The sequence below is a fragment of the Aethalodelphis obliquidens genome, unplaced genomic scaffold (genome assembly GCF_003676395.1).
Source record: "Aethalodelphis obliquidens isolate GAN/ISIS:26980383/991018 unplaced genomic scaffold, ASM367639v1 scaffold105, whole genome shotgun sequence".
Classification (NCBI taxonomy): domain Eukaryota; kingdom Metazoa; phylum Chordata; class Mammalia; order Artiodactyla; family Delphinidae; genus Aethalodelphis; species Aethalodelphis obliquidens.
Genome location: NW_020838049.1, coordinates 2,228,500 through 2,254,541, shown reverse-complemented (window position 1 = coordinate 2,254,541; position 26,042 = coordinate 2,228,500). Strand labels below are relative to the sequence as shown.

General features: G+C 35.8%; 1 protein-coding gene across 1 annotated transcript in view; it reads left to right on the top strand.

Moving 5' to 3' along the window:
• SPPL2A (signal peptide peptidase like 2A) overlaps positions 1-26,042 on the top strand; it is a 52,300-nt gene that overhangs the window by 7,887 nt on the left and 18,371 nt on the right. The window contains exons 2-10 of the mRNA XM_027096687.1: positions 9,577-9,696; positions 10,421-10,603; positions 11,027-11,116; positions 11,602-11,735; positions 15,695-15,846; positions 20,059-20,155; positions 20,579-20,680; positions 21,662-21,743; positions 22,686-22,760. Of these exons, the coding sequence (XP_026952488.1) occupies positions 9,577-9,696; positions 10,421-10,603; positions 11,027-11,116; positions 11,602-11,735; positions 15,695-15,846; positions 20,059-20,155; positions 20,579-20,680; positions 21,662-21,743; positions 22,686-22,760 (1,035 nt within the window). The remainder of the gene's footprint in view (positions 1-9,576; positions 9,697-10,420; positions 10,604-11,026; positions 11,117-11,601; positions 11,736-15,694; positions 15,847-20,058; positions 20,156-20,578; positions 20,681-21,661; positions 21,744-22,685; positions 22,761-26,042) is intronic.

Genomic DNA, 26,042 nt, shown 5'->3' with positions numbered 1-26,042 from the left:
CACCTGCAAGGATGTGAGTATAGTGTACTCCATTACAGTTGAGGTGTTTTTAGACTTTGAGTAATCATTTGGCACTTATCATACCAAAAATTATTTAGGAGAAAAATGAGCAAAAGAATAGGCAACTCTGACATTAAGATAGACTTAAACATTGATTTAAAAAGAAGATGATATGGAATAAGACTGAAGTCAAGTGATCTGGGTAAAGTAAATTTGGAAATGTTCACAAACAACAGACATCCGATGAATTTTTATGTGAGGTATATTTGAATCGGAAAAACAGGAAGTACTACTTCACACTGTGGGCTAGTAAACTTGCTTCCCTTGCGTGTGAGGATCAAGCAAGATGTGGAATATAAAGATTTGATGGCCATGAAGAGCACTTGATTCCACCGCCAGTGGTTGTAGGAACTGCCATTAAGAGGCAGGATTTGGGGTGAGCAGTAAGGAGCATTTGTCATAGGGAAAGGAATTCCATGAAACTCTAGAGTCCTAGAAGTGGGGGTACTTGGAAGAGGGTAAGGAAAGGAGTTAGAGTTTGGTATGTTTAGGGTGTGGGAGGAACTAATTGGGTATTAGAGGAATTTGAGTGGTGGTAGGAGACCCATGCCCAGAATCACAGCAGAGAGGAAGTTAACAGCTAATGCAGAGATATGTATGACCAATATTAAAACTGGAGGGTGATGATTGGGTACTAAGGGGTGCTGGCAGATCTAGCTGCATAAGGGAACTTGAAGTGATAGCAGAGCTGAAAGACTGCTGGTCTGGGTTTTAGAGAGCTCAATTCTAATCTGGCCCCTGAGACTTCATTTTGATCATTTTGGACCTGTTTGAGCTGTGAAATGAAGGGACTAGATATCCCTAAATCCCTTCAAGCTCTTGATATTAAGCTTTTTACTAAGAGAATATTTTCATTATTAGTTGAAAATATAAACAGATATTTTTTAAGGGTTGAGTAAAGTCATAGAAGACCACATAAAGACCACAATTGATTACAAAGGAAAATTCAGATGTCTTGAAGCATGTTTCTAACTTGAAAAATATAAAGGAAGGTATCCTGTCCATCCACCGTAGGGTCTTTGTCAGATGATCTAATACTAGCGCAGGTAGACCACAGGTCTTTCCTGATTTGGTACTTGTAATGTTTAAAGGGACACTTGAGCTTCAGGCCTCTGTGCTTCCCAACCTAACTGGCCCACAGTGATGTGGTTTCTACTACAGTTGGCCCTTGAACAACATGGGTTTAAACTGCGCGGGTCCACTTATACTTGGATTTTTTTCAATACATATACGTTGTTTATGATCTACAATTTGTTGAATTTGTGTGGAATCAAATCTATGGGATTTGAGCATACCTGGGTTTTGTTATCTGTCCTGGAACCAGTCTCCCTCAGATACTGAGGGATGACTGTGCTCTTGTTCCCATATAGCTTTTGCTGCTCAAGATTGGGCCCATAGAGCAGCAGCATCAGGATCACCTGGGAGCTTGTTAGACATGCAGAATCCCACATTCCACCCAGGCCAACTGAATCAGAATCTCCATTTTAATATGATCACTAAGTGATTTGTATGCACGTTAAATCTTGAGAAGCACTGCTCATATAGCTATGGTACTCAAACCTTAACAAGCATCAAAATCTCCATAAGGCCTTGTTAAAAATAAACTTCTCAGAGTTTCTGATTCAGTAGGTCTGGAATAGGGTCCAAAAATTTGCATTTCCAACACTCTAAGAACTACTAAAGCTTTTACTAGAGACTGACTTAAATCATATTCTGTTTGTCATTATCTTTTTCAGGTTTCTTTTTAATCTTCCCAGTAAGACTATAATTTCTTGTTTAGTGTTTCTTGGTGGGGGCAGATTTATTGAGATATAGTTCATATACCATAAAATTCACCCATTTAAAGTGTACAATTCAGTGGCTTTTAGTATATTTACAGATATGTACAACCGTTACTATAGTCAATTTTAAAACATCTACATCACCTCAAAAAGAAACCAAATAGGTAGAGCACAGAGGATTTTTAGGGCAATAAAACTACTTCATATTCCATACGATACTGTAGTGGTGTATACATGTCATTACATATTTGTCAAAACCTATAGAATGTAAAACACCAGGAAAGACCCTAAATGTAAAATGTGGACTTTAGGTGGTAATGAATTGTCAGTGTAGGTTCATAGATGGTAACAAACGTTAATAATGGAGGTTGGAGGGAGGCTATGCGTGTGTGTGGTAAGGGGATATGTAGGAACACTGTACTTCATGCTCAGTTTTGCTGTGACCCTAAAGGTGATCTAAAACATAAGGTCTATTTTAAAAAAAGAAAGAAAGAAACCTCATATTCTGTAGCTATCACCCCCATCCCCACATCCTACCAAACCCTAAGCAACCACTAATCATCTTGTATTTCTTCTGCATTGTGCAAGTACTTGGCAAGGTGCTAGATGTATTATTAATAATAATAGTTACCATTTATTAAGAGCTTAATATGTGTAAACATTTGCATCATCTGACTTAATCATCATGACAGCTCTGTGAGGTCTGGACATTTTTTGTCATCTCAAAGCTGAGGAGGGAATCCCCTGGAGGTCCAGTGGTTAGGACCCCGTGCTTTTACTGCCAGGGCCCAGGTTTAATCCCTGGTCGGGGAACTAAGATCCCGCAAGCCTCGAGGCGGGACCAAAAGCAAAAAACAAAAAAACCAAGATGTTGACGCTTAAACAGTTTAAATGACTTGTAACATAGCCAGTAAATGGTGAAATTGCCATTCTGTCCCAGGTCTCTAACTCCAGAACATACGATATCTATTGTTGATAAACTGAATTTTCAAAACTATATCATCTCTATGAGAAATTTTACTAAGATGTTAAAATGTAGTGGAAATGCTTAAGTTATTTGGGTATATTAGCTTGCTCATGAAATTTGCTGCATGTTGCACATCCAATATGAACTATTCTACAATTATGTATGGTTATACTTTCCTCTCTCATACTAATCTTCCACTAAAATTTGTGTTTTGCCTTAGTAATTCCCATATCAATGAATTTTGCTTATATCAATGATAAATTTTCTACCACTGTAGAAAAGACTGTAATCTGTCTGTAGCAATAAGTGTTACTCATAGTTGGATACCTTTGTACTTCCTTGTACTTTTAAGCTTTTTAAAAAATCCCTTAGCTTTTGTAATTATAAAAGTAACACTGACTATTATACAGTTGTGTAAGAGGAGGTAGTGTATATGTATCAATATGGAAAATCTAACATATAAAATTTAAATTTTACGGCTTAAAGACTTAAATATAAGATGTGACACCATAATACTCTTAGAAGAGAACATAGGCAAAACATTCTCTGACATAAATCATACCAGTGTTTTCTTTGGTCAGTCTCCCAGGGCAATAGAAATAAAAGCAAAAATAAACAAATGAGACCTAATCAAACTTACAAGCTTTTGTACAGCAAAGGAAATCATAAACAAAATGAAAAGACAAACCTACAGACTGGGAGAAAGTATTTGCAAATGAGGCAACCCACAAGGGCTTGATTTCCAAAATATTCAAACAGCTCATACAAGTCAACAACAAAAGAACAACCCAATTGAAAAATGGGCAAATGAGCTAAATAGACATTTCTCCAAAAAGACATACAGGGCTTCCCTGGTGGCGTAGTGGTTGAGAGTCTGCCTGCCGATGCAGGGGACACAGGTTCGTGGCCCGGTCTGGGAAGATCCCACATGCCGCAGAGCAGCTGGGCCCGTGAGCCATGGCCGCTAAGCCTGCACGTCTGGAGCCTGTGCTCTGCAACAGGAGAGGCCACAACAGTGAGAGGCCCGCGTACGACAAAAAAAAAACAAAAAACAAAAAACTATAATGAGGTACCACCTCACACCAGTCAGAATGGCCAGCATTGAAAAGTCTACAAATAGCAAATACTGGAGAGGGTATAGAGAAAAGGAAACCCTCCTACACTGTTGGTGGGAATGTAAATTGATGCAGCCACTATGGAAAACAGTATGGAGGTTCCTCAAAAAGCTAAAAATAGAGTTGCCATATGATCCTGCAATCCCATTCCTGGGCGTATATCCAGAGAAAACTATAATTCAAGAAGATACATGCACCCCAGTGTTCATAGCAGCACTATTTACAGTAGCAGAGACATAGAAGCAGCCTAAATGTCCATCAACAGATGAATGGATAAAGAAGATGTGGTACACATATACTATGGAATACTACTCAGCCATAAAAAAGAATGCAATAATGCCACTTGAAGCAACATGGACGGACCTAGAGATTATCATACTAAGTGAAGTAAGTCAGAAAGAGACAAATACCATATGATATCACTTACATGTGGAATCTAAAATATGACACAAACTTATCTATGAAACAGAAACAGACTCACAGACATAGAGAACAGACTTGTGGTTGCCAAGGGGGAGGGGTGTGGGGGAGGGAAGGATTGGGAGTTTGGGATTAGCAGGTGCAAACTATTATATATAGGATGGACTACAAGGTCCTATTGTATAGCACAGGGAACTATATTCAATATCCTGTAATAAACCATAATGGAAAAGAATATATATATGACAGAATCGCTTTGCTATACAGTAGAGACTAACATTGTAAATCGGTTATACTTCAAAGAAATAAACTTTAAAAAGTAAAATTTGAGAAAAGCTACACAGTAGTATATATAGTATGATCCCATATGTGTAAAACAGACAACAATGTATATGTTTGAGATCTATCTATCTATCTATCTATCTATCTATCTATCTATCGGGTTGGCCAAAAGGTTCATTCGGTTTTTCCATAAGATGGCTCTGGTAGGGCTTAGTTGTCTTTAACTTCATTCGAAGCAATTTTGTTAGATTGTAATGTGACAGTTGTCATATCAGCATGCATTAAAAAAAATCAAAATTGGTGAATTTTTGTATAGCCATTATTAAATTGAAGATGGGAGAAAAAAGCAACATTTTCAGCATATTATGCTTCATTATTTCAAGACAGGTAAAAATGCAACTGAAACGCAAAAAGAGAGTTGGGTAGTGTATGGAGAAGGTTCTGTGACTGATCGAACGTGTCAAAAGTGGTTTGCAAAGTTTCATGCTGGAGATTTCTTACTGGACGATGCTCCATGGTCGGGTAGACCAGTTGAGGTCGATAGCGATCAAACTGAGACATTAATTGAGAACAATCAACTTTATACCGTGCAGGAGATAGCCAACATACTCAAAATATCCAAGTCAAACGTTGAAAATCATTTGCAATAACTTGGTTATGTTAATCACTTTGAAGTTTGGGTTCCACATAAGTTAAGTGAGAAAAACCTCCTTGACCATATTTCCTCACGCGATTCTCTACTGAAACGTAACAAAGTTTCTGTTTTTAAAACAAATTGTAATGGGTGATGAAAAGTGAATGCTGTACAATAATGTGGTATAGATGAGGTTGTGGGGCAAGTGAAATGAACCACCACCAACCACACCAAAGGCCGGTCTTCAACCAAAGAAGGTGATGTTGTGTATATGGTGGGATTGGAAGGGAGTCCTCTATGATGAGCTCCTTCCAGAAAACCAAATGATTAATCCCAACAGGTACTTCTCCCAAGTAGACCAACTGAAAGCAGCACTTGATGAAAAGTGTCCAGAATCAGTCAAGAGAAGATGCATAATCTTCCATCAGGATAACGCAAGACCTCATGTTTCTTTGATGACCAGGCAAAAATTGTACAGCTTGGCTGGGAAGTTCTGATTCATCCGCCATATTCACCAGACATTGCACCTTTGGATTTCCATTTATTTTGGTCTTTACAAAATTCTCTTAATGGAAATCATTTCCTTTCCCTGGAATACTGTAAAAGGCACCTGGAACAGTTCTTTGCTCAAAAATATAAAAAGTTTTGGGAAGAGGGAATTATGAAGTTGCCTGAAAAATGGCAGAAGGTAGTGGAACAAAAGGGTGAATACGTTGTTCAATAAAGTTCTTGGTGAAAATGAAAAATGTGTCTGTTATTTTTACTTAAAAACCGAAGGAACTTTTTGGCCAACCCAACATCTATCTATCTTAAATATTCATAGATAGTATCTGGAAAGACATAAGAGAAGCCCCTAAGGGGTGACTGTGAGAACCAGGATGAGAGGAGAGGAACTTCATACCTTTTTGTTTTGTTTGATTATTTCTTTCCTTTTTAAATTTTCTCATTCCAATCTTTTTACACCCTCATCTTTGCTTTTGTTTTCCTCTCCTTTTTTTTAATAGCCTGATCTCTCTCCACATCATTCTTTAGGTTCACATTACAGTACAAATACATATAGGGAGCTTTGAGGGGGGGTCATTTTTATAAAAATAGAAAACACTATAAATATCTTTCTGGAACTTGCTTTTCTCACCATGGACATCTATTTCTACAGGTAGATCTAGTTATTTCTTTTTTTAAATTTTTTAATAAATTTATTTATTCATTTATTTATTTTTGGCTGCATTGGGTCTTTATTGCTGCTCACTGGCTTTCTCTAGTTGTGGCAAGTGGGGCTACTTTTTGTTGTGGTGTGTGGGCTTCTCATTGCGGTGGCTTCTCTTTGCTGTGGAGCATGGACTCTAGGCGCTCAGGCTTCAGTAGTTGTGGCATGCGGGCTCTAGAGCTCAGGCTCAGTAGTTGTGGCGCACGGGCTTAGTTGCTCCACGGCATGTGGGATATTTCCAGACCAGGGCTCGGACCTGTGCCCCCTGCATTGGCAGGCAGACTCTTAACCACTGCACCACCTGGGAAGTCCTCTAGTTCTTTCTTTTTAATAGCTGTGTACTATGCATACCATAATGTAATGGATTCTTATCTGTGGAAGATGTTTTTTGTTTTTGCTATAACATATTGCAGTGAATGTCCTTGTACATCTATCTTTGTATAATCTTTGTGCATTATGTAATACATCTGTAGGATATGAATCAGAGAATTATAAGTATTAAAAAAGTTTGATTGATATTGCCAATTGTCTATTGTAAAGGTTATACCACTTCAGCAGTGTGCATTGTTAAAACCCAAATCCTAATTTAAATACAGTTCTCTCTAAAAGGAGCTTAGTAGAATTACTGGTTCCAACCTGTGGCAGGTAAAGGATAAAGTCAGCCTAAAACAAGGAAGTCCTCAAAGACTAATGGGGTCTTGCCAAAAGGATACAAAGAGCAAGGTGGAAGAGGCCCTACTGGCCAAATTTGGGGTAATTTGAACATCAGACAAATAATTGTAATTGCACTACATTGAATTTTAAAAAGTCAATTAATCTCTAGTGATAGTAAACAAAAGGTGGTAGAGAGAGAGAGTAAAGCTCTTTTTTTTTTTAGAAAAGAAGAGTACAAGGGCTTCTGTGGTGGTGCAGTGGTTAAGAATCCGCCTGCCAATGCAGGGGACACGGGTTCAAGCCCTGGTCTGGGAGGTTCCCACATGCCGCGGAGCTACTAAGCCCGTGCTCCACAACTACTGAGCCTGTGCTCTAGGGCCCGCGTGCCACAACTACTGAGCCTGCGAGCCACAACTACTGAGGCCATGTGCCACAACTGCTGAGGCTGTGCTCTAGAGCCCGTGTGCCACAACTCCTGAAGCCTGCGTGCCTAGAGCCCGTGCTCCGCAACAAGAGAAGCCGCTGCAATGAGAAGCCCGCGCACTGCAACGAAGAGTAGCCCCCGCTTGCTGCAACTAGAGAAAGGCCACACGCAGCAATGAAGACCCAACGCAGCCAAAAATAAATAAATAAAATAAATTTATAAAAAAAAAGAAGAGTACAAGCTAATAAATATAGAGGATTGACATTCACCATTTCACAACCCCCAACATAATATGTAAAATTAAATTCAGGCATGGAGGCTAAAACACTAGGTGATAAGTTGCTGAACTGTTCACATTGTACTACAGATTACTTACTAATCACAAGGGGAAAAAATATTTAACTTTACACTGGAGAAACCCTGCAGTTACTATGTTAACCAAATAATCAAACTCAGCATTGCTAATAGCGGGACATCCTGATATCGTGCGCCATTTTGTTGGGTGCAATAAGAAGTACCCATTTTGTTGGGTGCAGTAAGAAGTACCCAATTTACTTACATAGTATTCTTTAAAAAATATTTAATGTCATAAGGGTCTAATCAACCCTTATGATTATCTGTAAAATTACCAGCAATAGTTAGAACTGTAGATGATGTTAGTGTGACCTTACGTAGGTTGTTAGTAACTACTCTGAGTCTCAGAGCCATCATTTATAAAACAGTGACAGTGAATCAAATAAATGTATGACAATAACCTAAATATACTTTGTTGAATTTGTGTAGTTTGTTTACACCTAAAAATAGTTTGTATACAGTAAGAATTTAACATATCAGTTTACCTCTCCTGTCAGAATCCATTCATAGCCACCAAGTATATAGCTGAATGAAAACTACATTTCTTTTTTCCAGAAGTAGATTCCTTATGTAATTACTTTATGTAATCTGATGGCATGTTTCAAGAATTCCCTATACTTGTTTAGATCCATAAGCTAATAAAGTCCCAAGTATGCTAGAAAGTTTTCTAATCTCGAATGTTCAAGGGAGATTTCAGGTAGGAGAGCATGGATTAGAGCATTTCTGTACTTCTTAGACATGTAAATTGACTTCTATGTAATAAACAATTTTATAGATCAAAAATGATCAAATATCAGCAGTTTCCTGTAGCTCGACCTAATGCATGCTTTAGTGGCAGAGGCTTAGTAGTACAACATATTTATCTGCCAAACAATCATTTTTCTCCCTTATGTTGTAGAGTAAGATTTTCTCAAAGGAGGAGAGAGGAAGGATCTGGACTGATGCAAGTTTGAAGGGAATTGAGATGTGGAGTGGTATTCTAGTTATCTTAGGCTGTTTCTTCATGTCATAGGCTCCACTCCCACCCCCCACCCCCATGTACAATGGATGTTCTTTTTAGTCACTTCTTACCTCTTGTCTCTCTTTTCTAGGTAGTGAGAAATGAGGTAAAAGGAACGAACATGTTTCTATATCTTCTTTTTCCACTCTAAACTCTAGACTGGTCTTTTGGAATAGGCAGTTGCAGGGTCTTGAAAACTTGAGATTTCCAGTTGCTCTGGTTCTCTTCCAAAGATAGCACTTAGAAATAATGATACCTTTTTTTTTTTTCACCCCAGTTACTTGTAGAATATGGAAGGTAATATAGGTTGAGGGATTTCAAGTTCATTTTCTTTTATAGAATATGAACAATGGAATAATAACTCATAAGAGATTGGGAAATAAAGTTTCAGACTGTAAAGGGAGTATTGAACTTATAAAATCATAACAAGATTCCTCCCTGGGATATGGCCCTTATAACAAGGGCCTGTAAGAAAGTGACTTATCTTCCTTAAAGAATGTGTTCTGGGCAACCATGTACAGTTTTACCACTTCCTCAAACAAGAAGAAATCAATTTATTGGAGGACCTTCCCCCTTAACGAAATGTGGTCAAACCTGTATATAAATAGCTTTATTAAAATCCTTAGTTCTTGGCAAGCCGAATTATTGCCACTGTGAAAATTATTGTTTGTGTCCTAGACAGCTGCTCAGGAAGCAATCCTGCATGCATCTGGAAATGGCATGCCTTCACCATCTAAGGACTACTGCATGCTATATAACCCTCATTGGACAGCTCTTCCAAGTACCCTAGAAAACGCAGTAAGTAAATCACAGCTTCTATTTATTTATAAACATAAAAATATTGAATGGTAAGAATGAGTGATTATTATGTTTTAGAATGTAAACTAGTTATATTATGATTAATAAATATTTATTGCTTTTGCTTAAGTATTTCTGTCTGTGAGAAAAACAAGTTAGAGAATTTAAAAATACTTGCCTCAAAATAAATAAATAAATAAAAATAAAAATACTTGCCTCAAAGCCTGATTGTCATCAAATATTTCTAATTTAAAAGAACCTTGGGACTTCCCTGGTGGCACAGTGGTTAAGAATCCAGCTGCCAATGCAGGGGACACGGGTTCGAGCCCTGGTCTGGGAAGATCCCACATGCCACGGAGCACCTAAGCCTGGGCTCCACAACTACTAAGCCTGCACTCTAGAGCCTGTGAGCCATGCGAGCCACAACTACTGAGCCCATGTGCCACAACTACTGAAGCCCGCGTGACTAGAGCCCGTGCTCCGCAACAAGAGAAGCCACCATAATGAGAAGCCCACATACCGCAATGAAGAGTAGCCCCCGCTCACCACAACTAGAGAAAGCCCGTGTGCAGCAACGAAGACCCAACACAGCCAAAAATAAATAAATAAATAAAAATTAAAAAAAAAAAGAACCTTGTATTAAACCAATGTTGACACTTTGTCATTGAATGCATTTAGGGTGAAATATGATATTTATAATATTAAAGACATTTCTTCTTTCCAGACTTCCATTAGTTTGATGAATCTGACTACCACACCACTGTGCAACCTTTCTGATATTCCTCCTGATGGAATAAAGAACAAAGCAGTTGTGGTACAGTGGGGAACATGCCATTTTCTTGAAAAAGCCAGAATTGCACAAACAGGAGGTGCTGAAGCATTGTTGGTTGCCAATAACAGTGTCCTCGTAAGTTATAAAACTATAATAACTTCTTTTGAATTCATGATATCAAATTTCACAGGAATTGAACTATCTTCTTTGTGTGTGGTTTAGGGGCTGAGTTTTGAATAATCTGATGGTAGGATTCTTTTTAAATAAACATTCTGGTTATGATAGGTGTTTGGAAAATTTTGTTTCTTTTCCATTCCTAAAGTAGACAAGACTATGTTAGGAATGTGTGTGTGTGTGTATGTGTGTGTAAAATATCAGTTTAAGTTTATGCTAAAAGGATTCCAGTTTGAGAACTCTTACTATAACATTAAGAACACATGAAACTTCGTTTTATTACTTTAAAAAGATGTAATGTTTGTACTTAATGAATAACTTGTATTTTATTCTGTAAATACACTAGTAGTTCATAAGTCTTCACAATATGTTTTTTTCTTTTAGTTTCCTCCCTCAGGGAACAAATCTGAATTTCATGATGTGAAAATACTGATTGCATTTATAAACCACAAAGACTTTAAAGATACAAAGCAGGTAAATTAGTAATTATATATTAGATAAAGTTTATAAATAGTACAGCTTTTTACTTTTAACCATGATATTTAATTTAAATTATTATATGTGTTCCATTTGCTAACAGGAAGTTATAAAGGCCTATCAAGTTTTTATTTGGAAAGTATGCACCCCCCCATTGAGCACAAGGTGTTTCAGAGTCCTGACTTTAGAAGGGATATTTCTTTACTTTGACCTCTTTAGAAATCTTTGTGTTGTATCATTTAACTTTAAATCCTTGAACAAAATGTGATGTGTGGAACATTGCACTTTCAAGATTTAATAAACCAAAGCATAGCCTCATAATTTTGACAAGAGACTATATATCATGTTGTCAAAACAGTTCTATTATTCTTGGCTATCTTATGTATAGTGTCCATTCCAGAATGAAATTGGAATATTGCTGCCATATGCTATAGTAAAAAGAAAACTAATTCCAGTGTATTAACTGTTATTTTGCCTTTCAGACTCTCGGAGATAACATTACTGTGAAAATGTATTCTCCATCGTGGCCTAACTTTGACTATACTATGGTGGTTATTTTTGTAATTGCTGTGTTCACTGTGGCATTAGGAGGATACTGGAGTGGGCTAATTGAATTGTAAGCTTAATTAAACTTCATTGTTTTTAAGATAAATGGTTAAAAATTGTTTGTTAATCATTTTATCGTGTAACAACAGATAAAGTTCTGCTTGTTCTTAGAATATAGTGCTGACCATTAGATTGCCAGGTTTGTCCTCATACAGGTCTTTAACTTTTCACTGAGAAGAAGGGAGTCATAGGTTCCTCTTGTTCTTCTGCTGGGAAGGAAACATTGAAATTTCACCAGAGACTCTTAAATTAAAATGTTTAATTACCTCTCCCAGAAAAGGTGGAGATAGTTAACATTCTAATGTGCCTATTTAGATTGGAAGAAAATAAACAAGAGAAGGTGGGAAGTTTTTCAGCTCCTCCTGAGTTGAGTCATTACAGTGTGACCTCATCATTCTATTTAATGCTGTAGTAATTCTAAGGATATTAATTAAACATGTCCATATTTTAATTTAAATATAGAAATGCCAAATGTATGTGAAATTTAGATTTCTCTATTTAATAACAACCTAGGCCCAGTCTTCTTACAGTTACGTACCTTTGGCTGTAGACTAAAGCAAGCAATGTAGTTTGTTTATTTTTTTAAAGATTTATTTATTATTTATTTATGTATTTAATTTACTTTTGGCTGCATCGGGTCTTAGCTGTGACACGCAGGATCTTCGTTGAGCCATGCGGGATCTTTTGTTGGGGCACAGGCTTCTCTCTAGTTGTGGCGCACAGGCTCCAGAGCACGTGGGCTCTGCAGTTTGCAGCATGTGGGCTCTAGTTGTGGTGTGTGAGCTCAGTAGTTGTGGCACACATGCTTAGTTGCCCCGCGGCATTTGGGATCTTAGTTCCCTGACCAGGGATCGAACCCACATTCTCTGCACTGTAAGGCAGATTCTTTACCACTGGACCACCAGGAAAGTCCCAGCAATGTAGTTTAGAAGGATCAGTTCATATTTATAACTCTGAGTAAAAAATTGTGCTCAGAGCATATTATTTTATGCATAAAGGACGATATATTCACTTGTGAATTGATCTATAGATTCCATTAAAAAGGGCTTACTTGACGCTAGCCGAAGCTAATAAGCTTATTTGTAATTTCTTAAAGTATTAAAATTTGATTGACTTTCATCAAGAGAGAAGTCTAGGGTTTAACATGTGTAGATTCCTAGAGTATTGAGCTTAAAATATTTTACATATTTGGAAAACACATTTCAGCATGTATTAGTCACATGATTTCACATGAGTAAGCATTATTTTTCTTCATTATTAATCTTTATAAAGCATAGTATGTAAGAGCTCCAAAATCATTTTCTAGATTATATGGTGAAACTTTATAATTTCCCAAAAGCTACTGATTCATTGAAAATGTTTTTCCATTTAATATATATCTTCACTATAGTTACATTATAATGTAAATTGTTTCTTCTCTAGAGTAGTGCTTCTCAAACTGTAATGTGCATACAAACTGTCTTGAGAGCTCATTAAAATTTTTAAAAATTCAGATTTAGTAGGCTTGGGATGCGTGCTGAGACTCTGCATTTTTGACAGACTGGCCCGTGGACCACACTTTGAGTTAGCAAGGCAAGCTTCATATACATGTCAGGGCAGGCTCCTCCTCAAGAAAATTGGAGGTGGGAGAGCAGCACGTATAAGTTCTTTTATTCATAAAACATGATGGGCAAAAGCAAAGAATGTGTTGCCTTCAGTAGCCGGGTTGGGAGAGATGTCCTTTACCTGCAGGATTATGGATTTTGAAATTGAGGAGGCTGATTCTAAGAGCAGGATAAAGATAGAAAGAACTAAGTGTGTGTGGTGGTGGTGGTGGTGGTGACAGTATAGAGAAAGAGAGTATGAATCAGTAATAAAATGGAGAAAGTTTCATAAAAAGTAGAATTATTGAGGACATAAGGACTGTTCGCAACAACATGGCTGGATTTTGATGGCATTATGCTTAGTGAAATAAGTCAAACAAAGAAATACCAAATGATCTCATTTATGTGTGGAATCTTAAAAAAAAAAAAAAAAAGAACTCAGAGCAGAGAACAGATGGGTGGTTACCACAGGTGGGGAGGGGGCAAAATGGGTGAAGGTACAAACTTCCAGTTATAAAATAAATAAGTCCTGGGGATGTAATGTACAGCATGGTGACCATAGTTAATAATACTGTACTGCATATATGAAAGTTACTAAGAAAGTAGTTCTTAAAAGTTCTCATCACAAGAAAATAAATGTTTTAACTGTGTGGTGATGGATGTGAACTAGACTTATTATGGTGATCATTTTGCAGTATATACAAATATCAAATTGTGTCATACATCTGAAACTAATATGATATGTCAATTATATCTTAATTTAAAAAATAACACAAGGACTGTTATTTAGCAAGTAAAGAGAGTTAGACTGAAAGAAAAGGGAAAAGAGAATAAGGCTTAGGGAATGGAAAATTTATCAGAACAGGATCTCATAACCCAGAATTACCCTGCCAAATGAAAGAGGTACTTTTTGCAAAAGGGAAACATGCCTTGATTCTGTATAAACACTTTTCAGTAGAGAGTTAAAGTCTATTATAATGAGTCCTTCTTATAACTGGTTCTCATCATAAACTCAAGATGGCAGGAAAGAAAGCTTAGCTTTTCATTGCATGTGGCTCTTCAGCTGATTTAAGAGTACGATTTTTTAAAAAGATGAATTATATTATTTTAACATGATCTAAATCTAGTATATGTTTTCCTTCAAGAAATTGCCTGGTGCTTTTTAGTACACTGAATATGAATATATGACTCTTTGATTATTATGGCTTATATATGTTCTGTGATAGAAATGTCTTTAAATGAATCTGTTTGCAATGATAGATACCAAAGGTTGGCATGTTTTCCCACTCAGGTACTACTTTCATTGAAACTTTTGTTAATACCCTGTCATCCAGCTCTACAGTTTCAGGGAGGTACTGTGTGTCTCTCCCCAGACCCTCTCCCAGCTCTTTTCCCAGGCAGCCTCCCTAGAGTCACAGATGCCTAGAATAGTAACCATCCCAATCCACAGTTTTCTAATAAGAAAGTGGCATGTTGGTAAATAAGCAGTTTGGCAAATGTACAGTTTCATAGAAATAAATCTTTTTTTAACCTAAAGTTTGTATTGAGCCCAGACCTGATGAAAAGGGTCAGGATATACGAAAAGGGAACAGAATTTAGTAGACCAGAGTTGAAGGAACTGGAGCTGGAAAAGTATGTAGTGGGTTCCATATAACTGGGAAGAGACAATTAGGTGACAGAACAGAGACTCACTGCTCAACAAAAGAAGCTTGTGACCCTTTCCTCTTCAACTCCTGTGTCTGCCTTTTATTAGCTGTGTGACCCAGCAATGTTGTTGGGAGAATTAGAAACTATTTTGCTATCTTATATCAAGGTAGGACAAAGCTATGTCTTGAACTCCTTTTGAATCCTTCATAGTATGTCAGTGAGCCCTGAACAGACATATAGAAAATACTGAGTTGACTGAGAGAAGAATTTAGTGTTTTACATTGAAGAGAAGCTAATTTTAAAAGTACTTTCCTATCTGCAAGTTGGTAATATTAAGTGTGTAAAAAGAATTGGTTATCATTTGAAACTTATTACGTCAATGTAGTTTCCAAATTAGATAATATACACATTAATTTGTTTATGTAATAAATGTCATCTGTTTCAACAATTTTGCCTCCAGAAAAAAATGCTATTTCAAAAGTTAGTGGTTAATAACAGATCAACTCTTGAGGGTAGAATTATAGGGAGTTTTTACTTTCTAAATATTTAAATATTTAAAATTTAAAAATTTAAAAATTTAAATATTTAAAAGGAAATATTAAATATTTCCTTTTGGTGTGTAATTTTTAAGTATATTACTTTGTAATCAGAAACAAATCTAAGTTGGTGTTAGAGATAGATTTTTAAAATAACTATACTTGGCAGAGATTTGCTGAAGTTCCTGTGTATGTTTATGCAGGGAAAGCATGAAGGCAGTGACAAACACTGAAGATAGAGAAATGAGGAAAAAGAAGGAAGAATATTTTACTTTTAGTCCTCTAACAGTTGTAATATTTGTGGTCATCTGCTGTGTTATGATGGTCTTACTTTATTTCTTCTACAAATGGTTGGGTAAGAAATCATATTTTATATTTGCTACTTTTAGCATACATCTTTTTATTTACTTTGCCAGATTTATCTTTTCCTTTAAGGCATTCTACCTGGAAAACTTAAGTGAATAGTTAAAGAGTGATATGAACTTTTTAAACTGTCAGAAGTGTTAGGCCCCTATTACTCTGGGATTAAAAAAAATATATTCCAATTAAAAAAATACTGTGTCCGGTGTGGGGGTGGTGGTGGGATGAACTGGGAGGTTGGGATTGACATGTATGCACTACTATGTATGAAATAGATGACTAATAAGAACCTGCTGTATAGCACAGGGAACTCTACTTCACTTTGCTGTGCAGTAGAAACTAACACAACATTTTAAAACAACTATACCCCAATAAAAAAATTTTTAAAAAAGAAAAGAAAAGCAATTTAAAAATAGTAAAAATTAAAAAATAGTGTGTCCTACAGATGTAGAGAACAAACGTGTGGACACCAAGGTGGGAAGGGAGGAGGGGGTGAATTTGGAGGTTGGGATTGACATATATGCACTAATATGTATAAAATAGATGACTAATGAGAACCTACTGTATAGCACAGAGAACTCTACTAATGCTCTGTGGTGACCTAGATAGGAAAGAAATCCAAAAAAGAGGGGATGTATGTATACGTATAGCCGATTCACTTCGCTGTACAGCAGAAGCTAGCACAACATTGTAAAGCAACTATACCCCAATTTAAAAAAAAAAAAAAGGAAAAAAATATACAGTGTCTTGAAATAAGAACACTTCTTCATGGATGACTTGAAAGAATTGCTATGGCCCTTAAGTTTCCCTCTCTGCAGTTAAAGCATAATAGGCCAGTATCTAAGCAGCAGACTAAGGATTTCTTGGTGGCTATATATAGTTATATGAAATAGAAGATTATTCAAATTATGGATTTATTGCTTCTGCTTACCCCCAAAGTGTTGTTTGTTCTTTTTGTCATTTTGCAAACCAAGATGTTGTATTGCTCCAATTTTGTTTTACTTATATAAACATTTCAGATCATACTACATCTAAAAACACACAGGTACTTGCCTGTGGTCTAGAGAATAAATTATACTTTTTCCTTTAAGAAGGTAGGATAATGGCTTGCCCATCCCCTGGCCTGTCTTCTTAGTGGTCTATTAGGATGGAAATTTGCTATTTGTGGCCAACATATAGCAAAAAGAGGAGGGAGCCCAGGGAAAGAGAGAGTGTGCCTGATGAGAATTAGAAACCCTTTGTAAAAACCACCACAGGCTATAATGCTTATTTAGAGAATATTAGTATAAGTTTCTGGATTAGAAAAATGAGGCCCCAAGGTTAGTTTCAGCTTATTGTTCAATTTCTCCTGTCCTATGGCAGCAGCTTTAAAACTATACTTAAGACATATATTTCCAATTAGAAAAAATTTTCTTTGAATATCACTCATATTTCAATATGTTGCTGGGAGAGTGGATACCAGGGTGATATTTGTATTAGGTCATCATTGCACAGCTAATTTTTCTGATTTAATTCTCAGCTTTCAACTGTTTGTGTCTGACCCTCAGTTGATATATATAGAGGTCTTTGACAGAAAAAAGAGATTTTTCTACCTTACCCTAAAGCATGTTTTCATTTTTGGTAAGGAATTTCCTTAAACTCATCCGTATTTAAAAAGTTAACCCTGCTTATAACTAATTTTCAATGTAGGAGGAAAATCAATTAACCTCATGGTTATCCTAGGACATGGGATTTAATTATGACTCTGACAATGGTGTGTGATATTGCAAGATTTAGTATACTTTCAAATGGTTCGTTATGGCTAAAATTGCTGCCATTTCTTAATATGTTCAATGTACGAAATTGCAGGTTCTCCTTACCATTTTATGTTGTCATACACAAGAAAGTAACTAAAGATAGTTATATTAACCAAATTCTTTCTCATGTCAAATCATTTTCTTAGGTATAGTATGACATTGAATGAGACACCTTAAAACTCTCTTAGGGCCTCCAGAGCATGATTTCCATGAGTTTTAAATCTTGGGTTGGAGACCTTTGGTGGATGACTAACCAAACTCAACTTGGCAATCTTTGACTGTCAATCTTACTACTCAGATTACCATATGTATCCAATAATAACAATAACGAATAATAAGGGAACGAAAAAATAATTTGTCCAAGGTCACCAATTAGAAAGTGTCTATCCTTTTATTTACTGTCTCTAGTTTACTCTCTTTTCTCACATACAAAACAGAGTTATAGTTTTCTGAAATCTAGTGGAATTTGCAAAATTCAGTTAAAATTTGTATTTCCATTGTGAAATTTTGAGAAAGTTCAGAAAACAAACACTTTTAGAGTACAATAATTTCTCCCCCTTTTTAACAATAGCGAGATCAAATGTTTTTAATTTTAAATAATTCTCAAATAAGTATAGCTAATATAGAAAAACATTTGTGAATTTTAACTACCTTAGTATCGTATCTAGACAAAGAGGTTTGTTTAAGTGGATTTAGTTTTACACATATAAAGTTGTTAGAGATAAATTCCACTGTAGGAAAATATAGACATCATGATTAACGTCCAAGGTAGGTGTCAGTTCTCATCCTTATGCTGCAATTTAATAAGCATTTATAATGTTTTATTAATTGCTCCATTCGTTACATTTAAATTAAATACAAATGTCTACAACTCACTTTATAGACATCTTTAGCAAACATGTGAGTTTGAATCATTGAATGATAGAAAATGCAGAGCCACTGACATAAATAGTAGCAATATTTTCTTAAATCAGTCTCCGAAGGCAAAAGAAATAAAAGCAAAAATAAACAAATGGGACCTAATTAAATTTATAAGCTTTTGCACAGCAAAGGAAACCATAAACAAAATGAAAAGACAGCCTATGGACTGGGAGAAAATATTTGCAAAAGATGCAACCAACAAGAGGTTAATATCCAAAACACACAAACAGCTCATACAACTCAATATCAAAAAAACAAACAACCTAATCCAAAACTGGGCAGAAGACCTAAATAGACATTTCTCCAAAGAAGACATTCAGATGGTCAATAGGCACTTGAGAAGATGCTCAACATCGCTAATTATTAGAAAACTGCAAATCAAAACTACAATGAGGTTTCATCTCACACCTCTCAGAATGACCATCTTCAAAAAGTCTACAGATAAATGTTGGAGAGGATGTGGAGAAAAGGAAACCCTCCTACGCTGTTGGTGGGAATGTAAATTGGTGCAGCCACTATGAAAACAGTATGGAGGTTCCTTAAAAACTAAAATTAGAGCTACCATATGATCCAGCAATTCCACTTCTGGGTATTTATTCTAAGAAAAAAACTTAATTAGAAAAGATATATGCACCCCTATGTTCATTGCAGCATTATTTACAATAGCCAAATTATAAAAGCAACCTAAGTGCCCATCTATAGATGAATAGATAAAGAAGATGTGGTGTATATATATATATATATATATACACACACACACACACGCACGCACGCACACACACAGTGTAATATTATGCAGCCATTAAAAAGAATGAAATAATGCTATTTGCAGTAACATGGATGGACCTAGAGATTGTCATGCTAAATGAAGTAAGTCAGACAGAAAGACTAATACTATATGATATCACATATGTGGAATCTAAAACATAATACAAATCACCTTATTTACAAATCAGAAACAGGCTCACAGACATAGAAAAGAAACTTATGGTTACTAAAGGGGAAAGGGAAGGGGGAGGGATAAATTAAGAGTATGGGATTAACAGATACACACCACTATATATTAAAAAGATAAACAAGGATTTACTGTATAGCATAGGGGACTATATTTAATATCTTGTAATAACCTATAATGGAAAAGAATCTGAAGCTGTACATCTGAAACTAATACAATATTGTAAATCAACTATAGTTCAATAAAAAAAAATAGTAAATTTTTTCAAAAAGAAAGAAACTGTGGAGCCAGCTTCAGCCCCTAAAGAAATCCTACCAGTGTGTAATGGAACTAAAACAACACATAAAATACCCACCCTTAAAGCTGAAGATCTAAATATTTTCAGTTTAGTAACCAATTCAGATTATGGTATGGTCTCTGCATTGAAAGTATTATGATCCAGTAAAAAAGCTAAAGAATTAATATTGATTGTATAAATATTTTCTTATCATGTTTCTTTCTGTTCTCATGTAATTTAGTGTCTTTTTTTTCCTAGTTTATGTTATGATAGCAATTTTCTGCATAGCATCAGCGATGAGTCTGTACAACTGTCTTGCTGCACTAATTCAGAAGATACCATGTGGACAATGCATGTATGTATCTCTTATGAGGAAGCCTATAATGTTGGTTTTTGTAATTTAAAATAATACAAGGAAAAACAGGAGCGTTATTTTAAACCTGTGCAGTCCAATATGCATGTCGCTATTTTAATTTAAAATAATAAAATTAAAAATTCAGTTGCCCAGTCTCATTATCCGCATTTCAAGTGCTAAATAACCACATGTTGCTAGTGGCTACAGTATTGGACAGCACAGATATAAAGCATTTTCATCATCACAGTTCTACTGAACTGATAAATATTTTATTATGTATCATTTGTTATACTTAAAATCAAGACTTTTAAATTGATATTTCAGAAGTTTTCTTGTCACTGTGGCTAACATTGATTTGTTACATTAACTGAACATTGTGTTTCATCTGCAGGGTGAATTAACCTATTTCACTCTCTCTTTTAGGATTATGTGTCGTGGCAAAAGCATTGAAGTGAGACTTATTTTTCTCTCTGGACTGTGCATAGCAATAGCTGTTGTTTGGGCTGTATTTCGAAATGAAGATAGGTATGAATACTCATTGTATTTACTTTTAGATTAGTCTAAGGATGGATTACTTTATATCTTGCCTTTATAATTGTTCATTATGATTATTATGGATTTTTTTGGCTTTTATCCCAGAACATGATAGTCTTGAAACATGCTAAATAAATTCTTAAATAAGCAGATCTTGTGCTAATGGATTTGAGGTTGTCTAGAGAAGGAAATAATGAATTAGGATTTAAACATCTAAGCTGAAATACACTTCAAAAATATACTTAATTATGGTATAGCCGCACAGTGGAGTGCAATGCAGCTGTAAAGAATGAAGATCTCTCTGAATTAATATGCAGTGATTTCCAGGATATATTTTTAAGTGAAAAAAGCAAAATATGAAAGAATATCTAGAGTATGTTACCTTTCATATGAGAAAGGAAATATCAGAAAATATATAGGTATCTGTCCATTTGCATGAAGAATAAAAAATTTAACAGTTTATTAATAAAATTATTAATACCCCAAAGTATTTAACAGCCTAAAGTTTGGGAGCAAAGCTCATACAATTTTAGGCAGCTTCAGGTATGATAATTGATAATTATTCATGTCAGTTTCTGGTACAGTATGTTGTATAGCTCTCATTTCCTTTATGTTTTAGCTATCTGGATGTATATTAACATCAATGTCCTTTGTTATGAGCTACCTTTCTTAAAAGAGACATGTATAAAATCAAAGATTAAAGATAAATATGCACTTACATGATATACATTCTTCTGAGGTAGCCTTTCAACTTTTTCTTAGTGTAGTAGTAGTATTCATTATTCTACTAGGACAGTAAATTACTAAATATGGAGAATATAAGAGGTTTTTCTGTTGTTATAATTGCTGCTTAATAATTGAATACTCATATCATAGCAATTGAACAGTATTACTTTAGTGATCTGTTTCTTTTGAAATGTTCCATTTAAAAATAACTGAGTAAAACAATAGAGTAATTTCTTTTGATTTTAGGTGGGCTTGGATTTTACAGGATATTTTAGGGATTGCTTTCTGTCTGAATTTAATTAAAACACTGAAGTTACCCAACTTCAAGGTAAAGTATACTACTTTGCTAGCTAAAATAATTTTTTTCTTTTTAAAACAACTTTATTAAGGTATAATTTACAGAGAATTAAATCACCCATTTCAGGTGTACAGATTGTTGAAATTTTACAAATATGTAACTTTGTAACCACCATCCCAATCAATTAGAGAATATTTCTTATCTTTTCAAAAGCTCTGTCATGCCCTTTAGCAGTCAATCCTAATCCCCAACCCCAAGCAACCACTAATTTGCTAGCTAAAATATTTTTAATCATTCATATAATATGCCAAATTCATATAATCTGTGCAAGACTAGATATCAGGGAAGAACATTTCTTTGATTCAGTGATTTTTTTGTGTGTGGGCTCCTTAGTTGCGGCTTGCCTGCTCCTTGGTTGCGGCATGCAAACTATTAGTTGCAACATGCATGTGGGATCTAGTTCCCTGACCAGGGGTTGAACCCAGGCCCCCTGCATTGGGAGCGCGGAGTCTTAACCACTGGACCACCAGGGAAGTCCTTCAGTGATTTTTTTTTTTAAAAGAATGACTTAGGGCTTCCCTGGTGGTGCCGTGGTTGGGAGTCCGCCTGTTGATGCAGGGGACGCGGGTTTGTGCCCCGGTCTGGGAGGATCCCGTGTGCCGCGGAGCAGCTGGGCCCGTGGGCCATGGCCGCTGAGCCTGCGCGTCCGGAGCCTGTGCTCTGCAACGGGAGAGGCCACAGCAGTGAGAGGCCCGCGTACCGAAAAAAAAAAAAAAAAAAAAAAAAAGAATGACTTAAAGCAGATAAAAGTTTGAATGTGATTTGTAGAATAAAACTACAAATAGTAATAACATTAAATGCCTTTAAAAAGTGTTCAAATGTATGTTACATGTTTATTTGTATTTGTAAAATAATATCTCTTAATTTAGATATGGGAAGTTTGACCTTTAAATTTGTTTCTTTCTTCAACAGTCATGTGTGATACTTCTAAGCCTTCTCCTCCTCTATGATGTATTTTTTGTTTTCATAACACCATTCATCACAAAGGTATGATATTTTTGAAATCCATGAGAAACATGCTAAAAGATGAGAATCTTAAACATGCTCTTAGAGTATTGATTTTGCAGATGTTTACCACTGACTGAGTTTTAATTCTCTTAAGAGAATTATCATTGAAATTGGCCTTTTAGTAGAGGATATTTTTAAGCCTTTAAGCCATTCTGCTAAATAAAAATATCTGTCCTGATTGATGTAAACATGAGAATATAAATTTTCCTACCCATTTTAAAGTAACTTTTCTTATTATTGTAAAACTATAAATATGTGCTATAGAGAATATAGACAGCAAAAAGAATAAAAAAAGTGTCATTGCTACTTTGATTTCTGTAACCCTAGTGTGAGACTAAGAAAGAGCACCACACTGAAAGTCTGAAGACCTCAAGTGTAGGTCTGTAACTTTATAACCCTGGGCTGCTAGTCACTTAGCCCTCAGTTTCCTAATCAGTTAGGTGAGGGAGTATTGCTAGCATTCCATCCTCTCTTTCCATCAGTAGGATTCTTTTGGTTGCCACTGCCAGAACCCAACCTAACCTTTCTATATGAAAGAGGTCCCATCTACCCAGGACATGTGCAAAGGCCAGGTTGGGCCTGGCCTCAGGAGAAACTAGACTCAGGGGCACATGCTCTTCCTTTCTGCTTCTGTCCATATGTTCATTGTCTCAGACTGGCTTTTTCCATGAGTTTAGAATTATAGCACTCAAATATCTGTTGAATGTTGACTGATCAAAAATCTGGAATCACTTGTCACGTTTTAAATCTTAATAAATTCTGCTATGAATGAATTTGAAAGTAATTATTGTAACACAAATAATAGTCCCTTCACTTATAAGTTATATTTGTTCTCATATTTGTATTTTTACTTTTCTCATGTGTTTTGACCCTCATAAGTGATCAATAAATATCCTTGGAATAAATGAAAGTAAATTAAAAAAAATTAGTTCATCTATTCCCAGCTTTACCATTAGCTCCTCAATAAAATCCTGGTGCTGTTCTTAGAATAAGGGAGAGGTGTTGGATGAGTGTGGTAGTCCTTCGTTGCCCAGTTTTTCTACCTTGTGCCTATTCCTGTCTCATGAACATATTTTTAATTATTGCTTAATTCTTCCACTTTCCCCACTTTGAGTCTTGCTTTGTAACTTTATATCATTTCTTTATCCTTTGTCACTCTCATATATTTAGTGATTGATATTATAATCACTGCTTTTTTCCCTAGTAGTTCTTTATTCTTTAGCCCCTACTATCTGTGAAATCTCTGCATTTCTGATATTTGCTATAATGGCATAAGACAAACATGTGCTCCATTGGGGAGCTAAAATTGCAACTAGGTAACAAATGTAGTTAACTGTCCCAAAACATTAGCACCTTTCCATGCTTTAATGATGAGCCATCTGGCTCACTGACTTCATTTGCAATAGTAACCTAAAAAAGCATAGCACTAGTATTATGGATTATAACAAAATTGTTAATTTACTAAAGCATATTTTAAAGTTCTATCCAAAGCTGTTCTAGCTTGTGTCAATTTATTTGGTTAAAAAAAAATGTTTCTATAAGTCACTCCATCAGAGATCTCATAATGAAAGTAAAGCATTCTCTCTACAAAGGCATTTCCATAAGTCAACACGTAGTTATACCATATGATACATATATTGCACAGTGGGCATAGCTATAAACTATAACTAAACTCTCTATTTATTTTTGGCTGCATTGGGTCTTCATTGCTGTGCACGGGCTTTCTGTAGATGCGGCGAGTGGGGGCTACTGTTCATTGCGGTGCGCGTGCTTCTTGTTGCGGTATCTTCTCGTGTTGCAGAGCACGGGCTCTAGAGTGTGCGGGCTTCAGTAGATGCGGCACAGGGGCTCAGTAGTTGCAGCACGTGGGCTTAGTAGTTGTGGCGCGCGGGCTGTAGAGCGCAGGCTCAGTAGTTGTGGCACACAGGCTTAGTTGCTCCACGGCATGTGGGATCTTCCCGGACCAGGGCTCGAACCCGTGTCCCCTGCATTGGCAGCATATTCTTAACCACTGTGTCACCAGAGAAGCCCCTAACTAAACTCTTTAAAAAATTATTTTTCCATTCTGTTTTAACACTAGTATCACTTTATAAATGCCAAACTTGTCTGCCAGCAAACTATGTCCATTCGCTACACATAAAAAGTTTTAGTATATTAAAGGTATATGGTAATAATAAAGATATCTTTGAGTCTTCTTTCTTCTGTGCTTAGGGAATTTTTCATCTTCTTTTTTTCCTTCTTTGTTCCCAGTGACTAGGAATGTGATTTCTAGTAATCTGATCCACTGGAAAAGATTGAAGTGCTCTTTAGTGTTCACTGTTGTAGATTTACCTTAACACCTTCTTCTCAGTCTGGTTTGTTTGTTAGGCAACTCAAAATGAAAATTAGATACGTAATTTCTGATTTTTGTGGTTTTCACTGAAAATTTCAAGGATTAAATATTAGACATTCTAAACATGTTCTTGACCCTGGTATTAGTAGACTGTTAATGAGTTGGCAGGACAGGTAGCCATAGGAGTACCGGTAATAAGAGCCTGTCTTCATTTTTTTTTTCATCCACCACCACACTAGGTATAGTATCTTGCAAATAGTAGTTACTCAGGTAGATATCTATGAATGTATAAGAGGATGTTAATAATGGTCTTCAGTTAAATGTTTTAAATAGCAATTCAAAAATGAACCAATGTGAACTCTATCTGGAAATTGAATCATATCATGGGAGTTTGCTGTAAAGAACTGTATTTAATATTAGTTTATTTTTATAAATTCCTGTGATTTAACCCTTCTGTAACCCGAAGCTTAACATGAGGAAAAGATTTCTGTAACTAAGGATTTTAGCCTTCTTTCTACTCAGCTCAGGTGTCAGTGAGTCTTAAAAATATTTTTAAGTCTTCTTAAAAATACTCAAGTAATTTCTCCTATGCACCCCACCCACATGGCAAATAGTATAGCTAATCAATCAAATTTTCCTAAAATTCAGCATTTATTTATCTTCCGACTGCCTATTTGGGGCATGTATTTATCATAATGTGAAGTGTAAGATGGGTGCTCATGCAGTCTTAGCTACATCTAAATGTTTTCCCTCTCCCCAGTAGATTTGGCTGTCAGGAAATAACTTTTTAATAAACACAGCCCACATAAAAAGACCTTAGGCATACACAAAGAAAAACTTCAGCTAAGGTTAATATTTTGATTGGTGGATAAAAAGCAGTCAGGGCTAAAATTGGACAGGAGTCAGGATAGAGAAATGTTCTCAAGTTC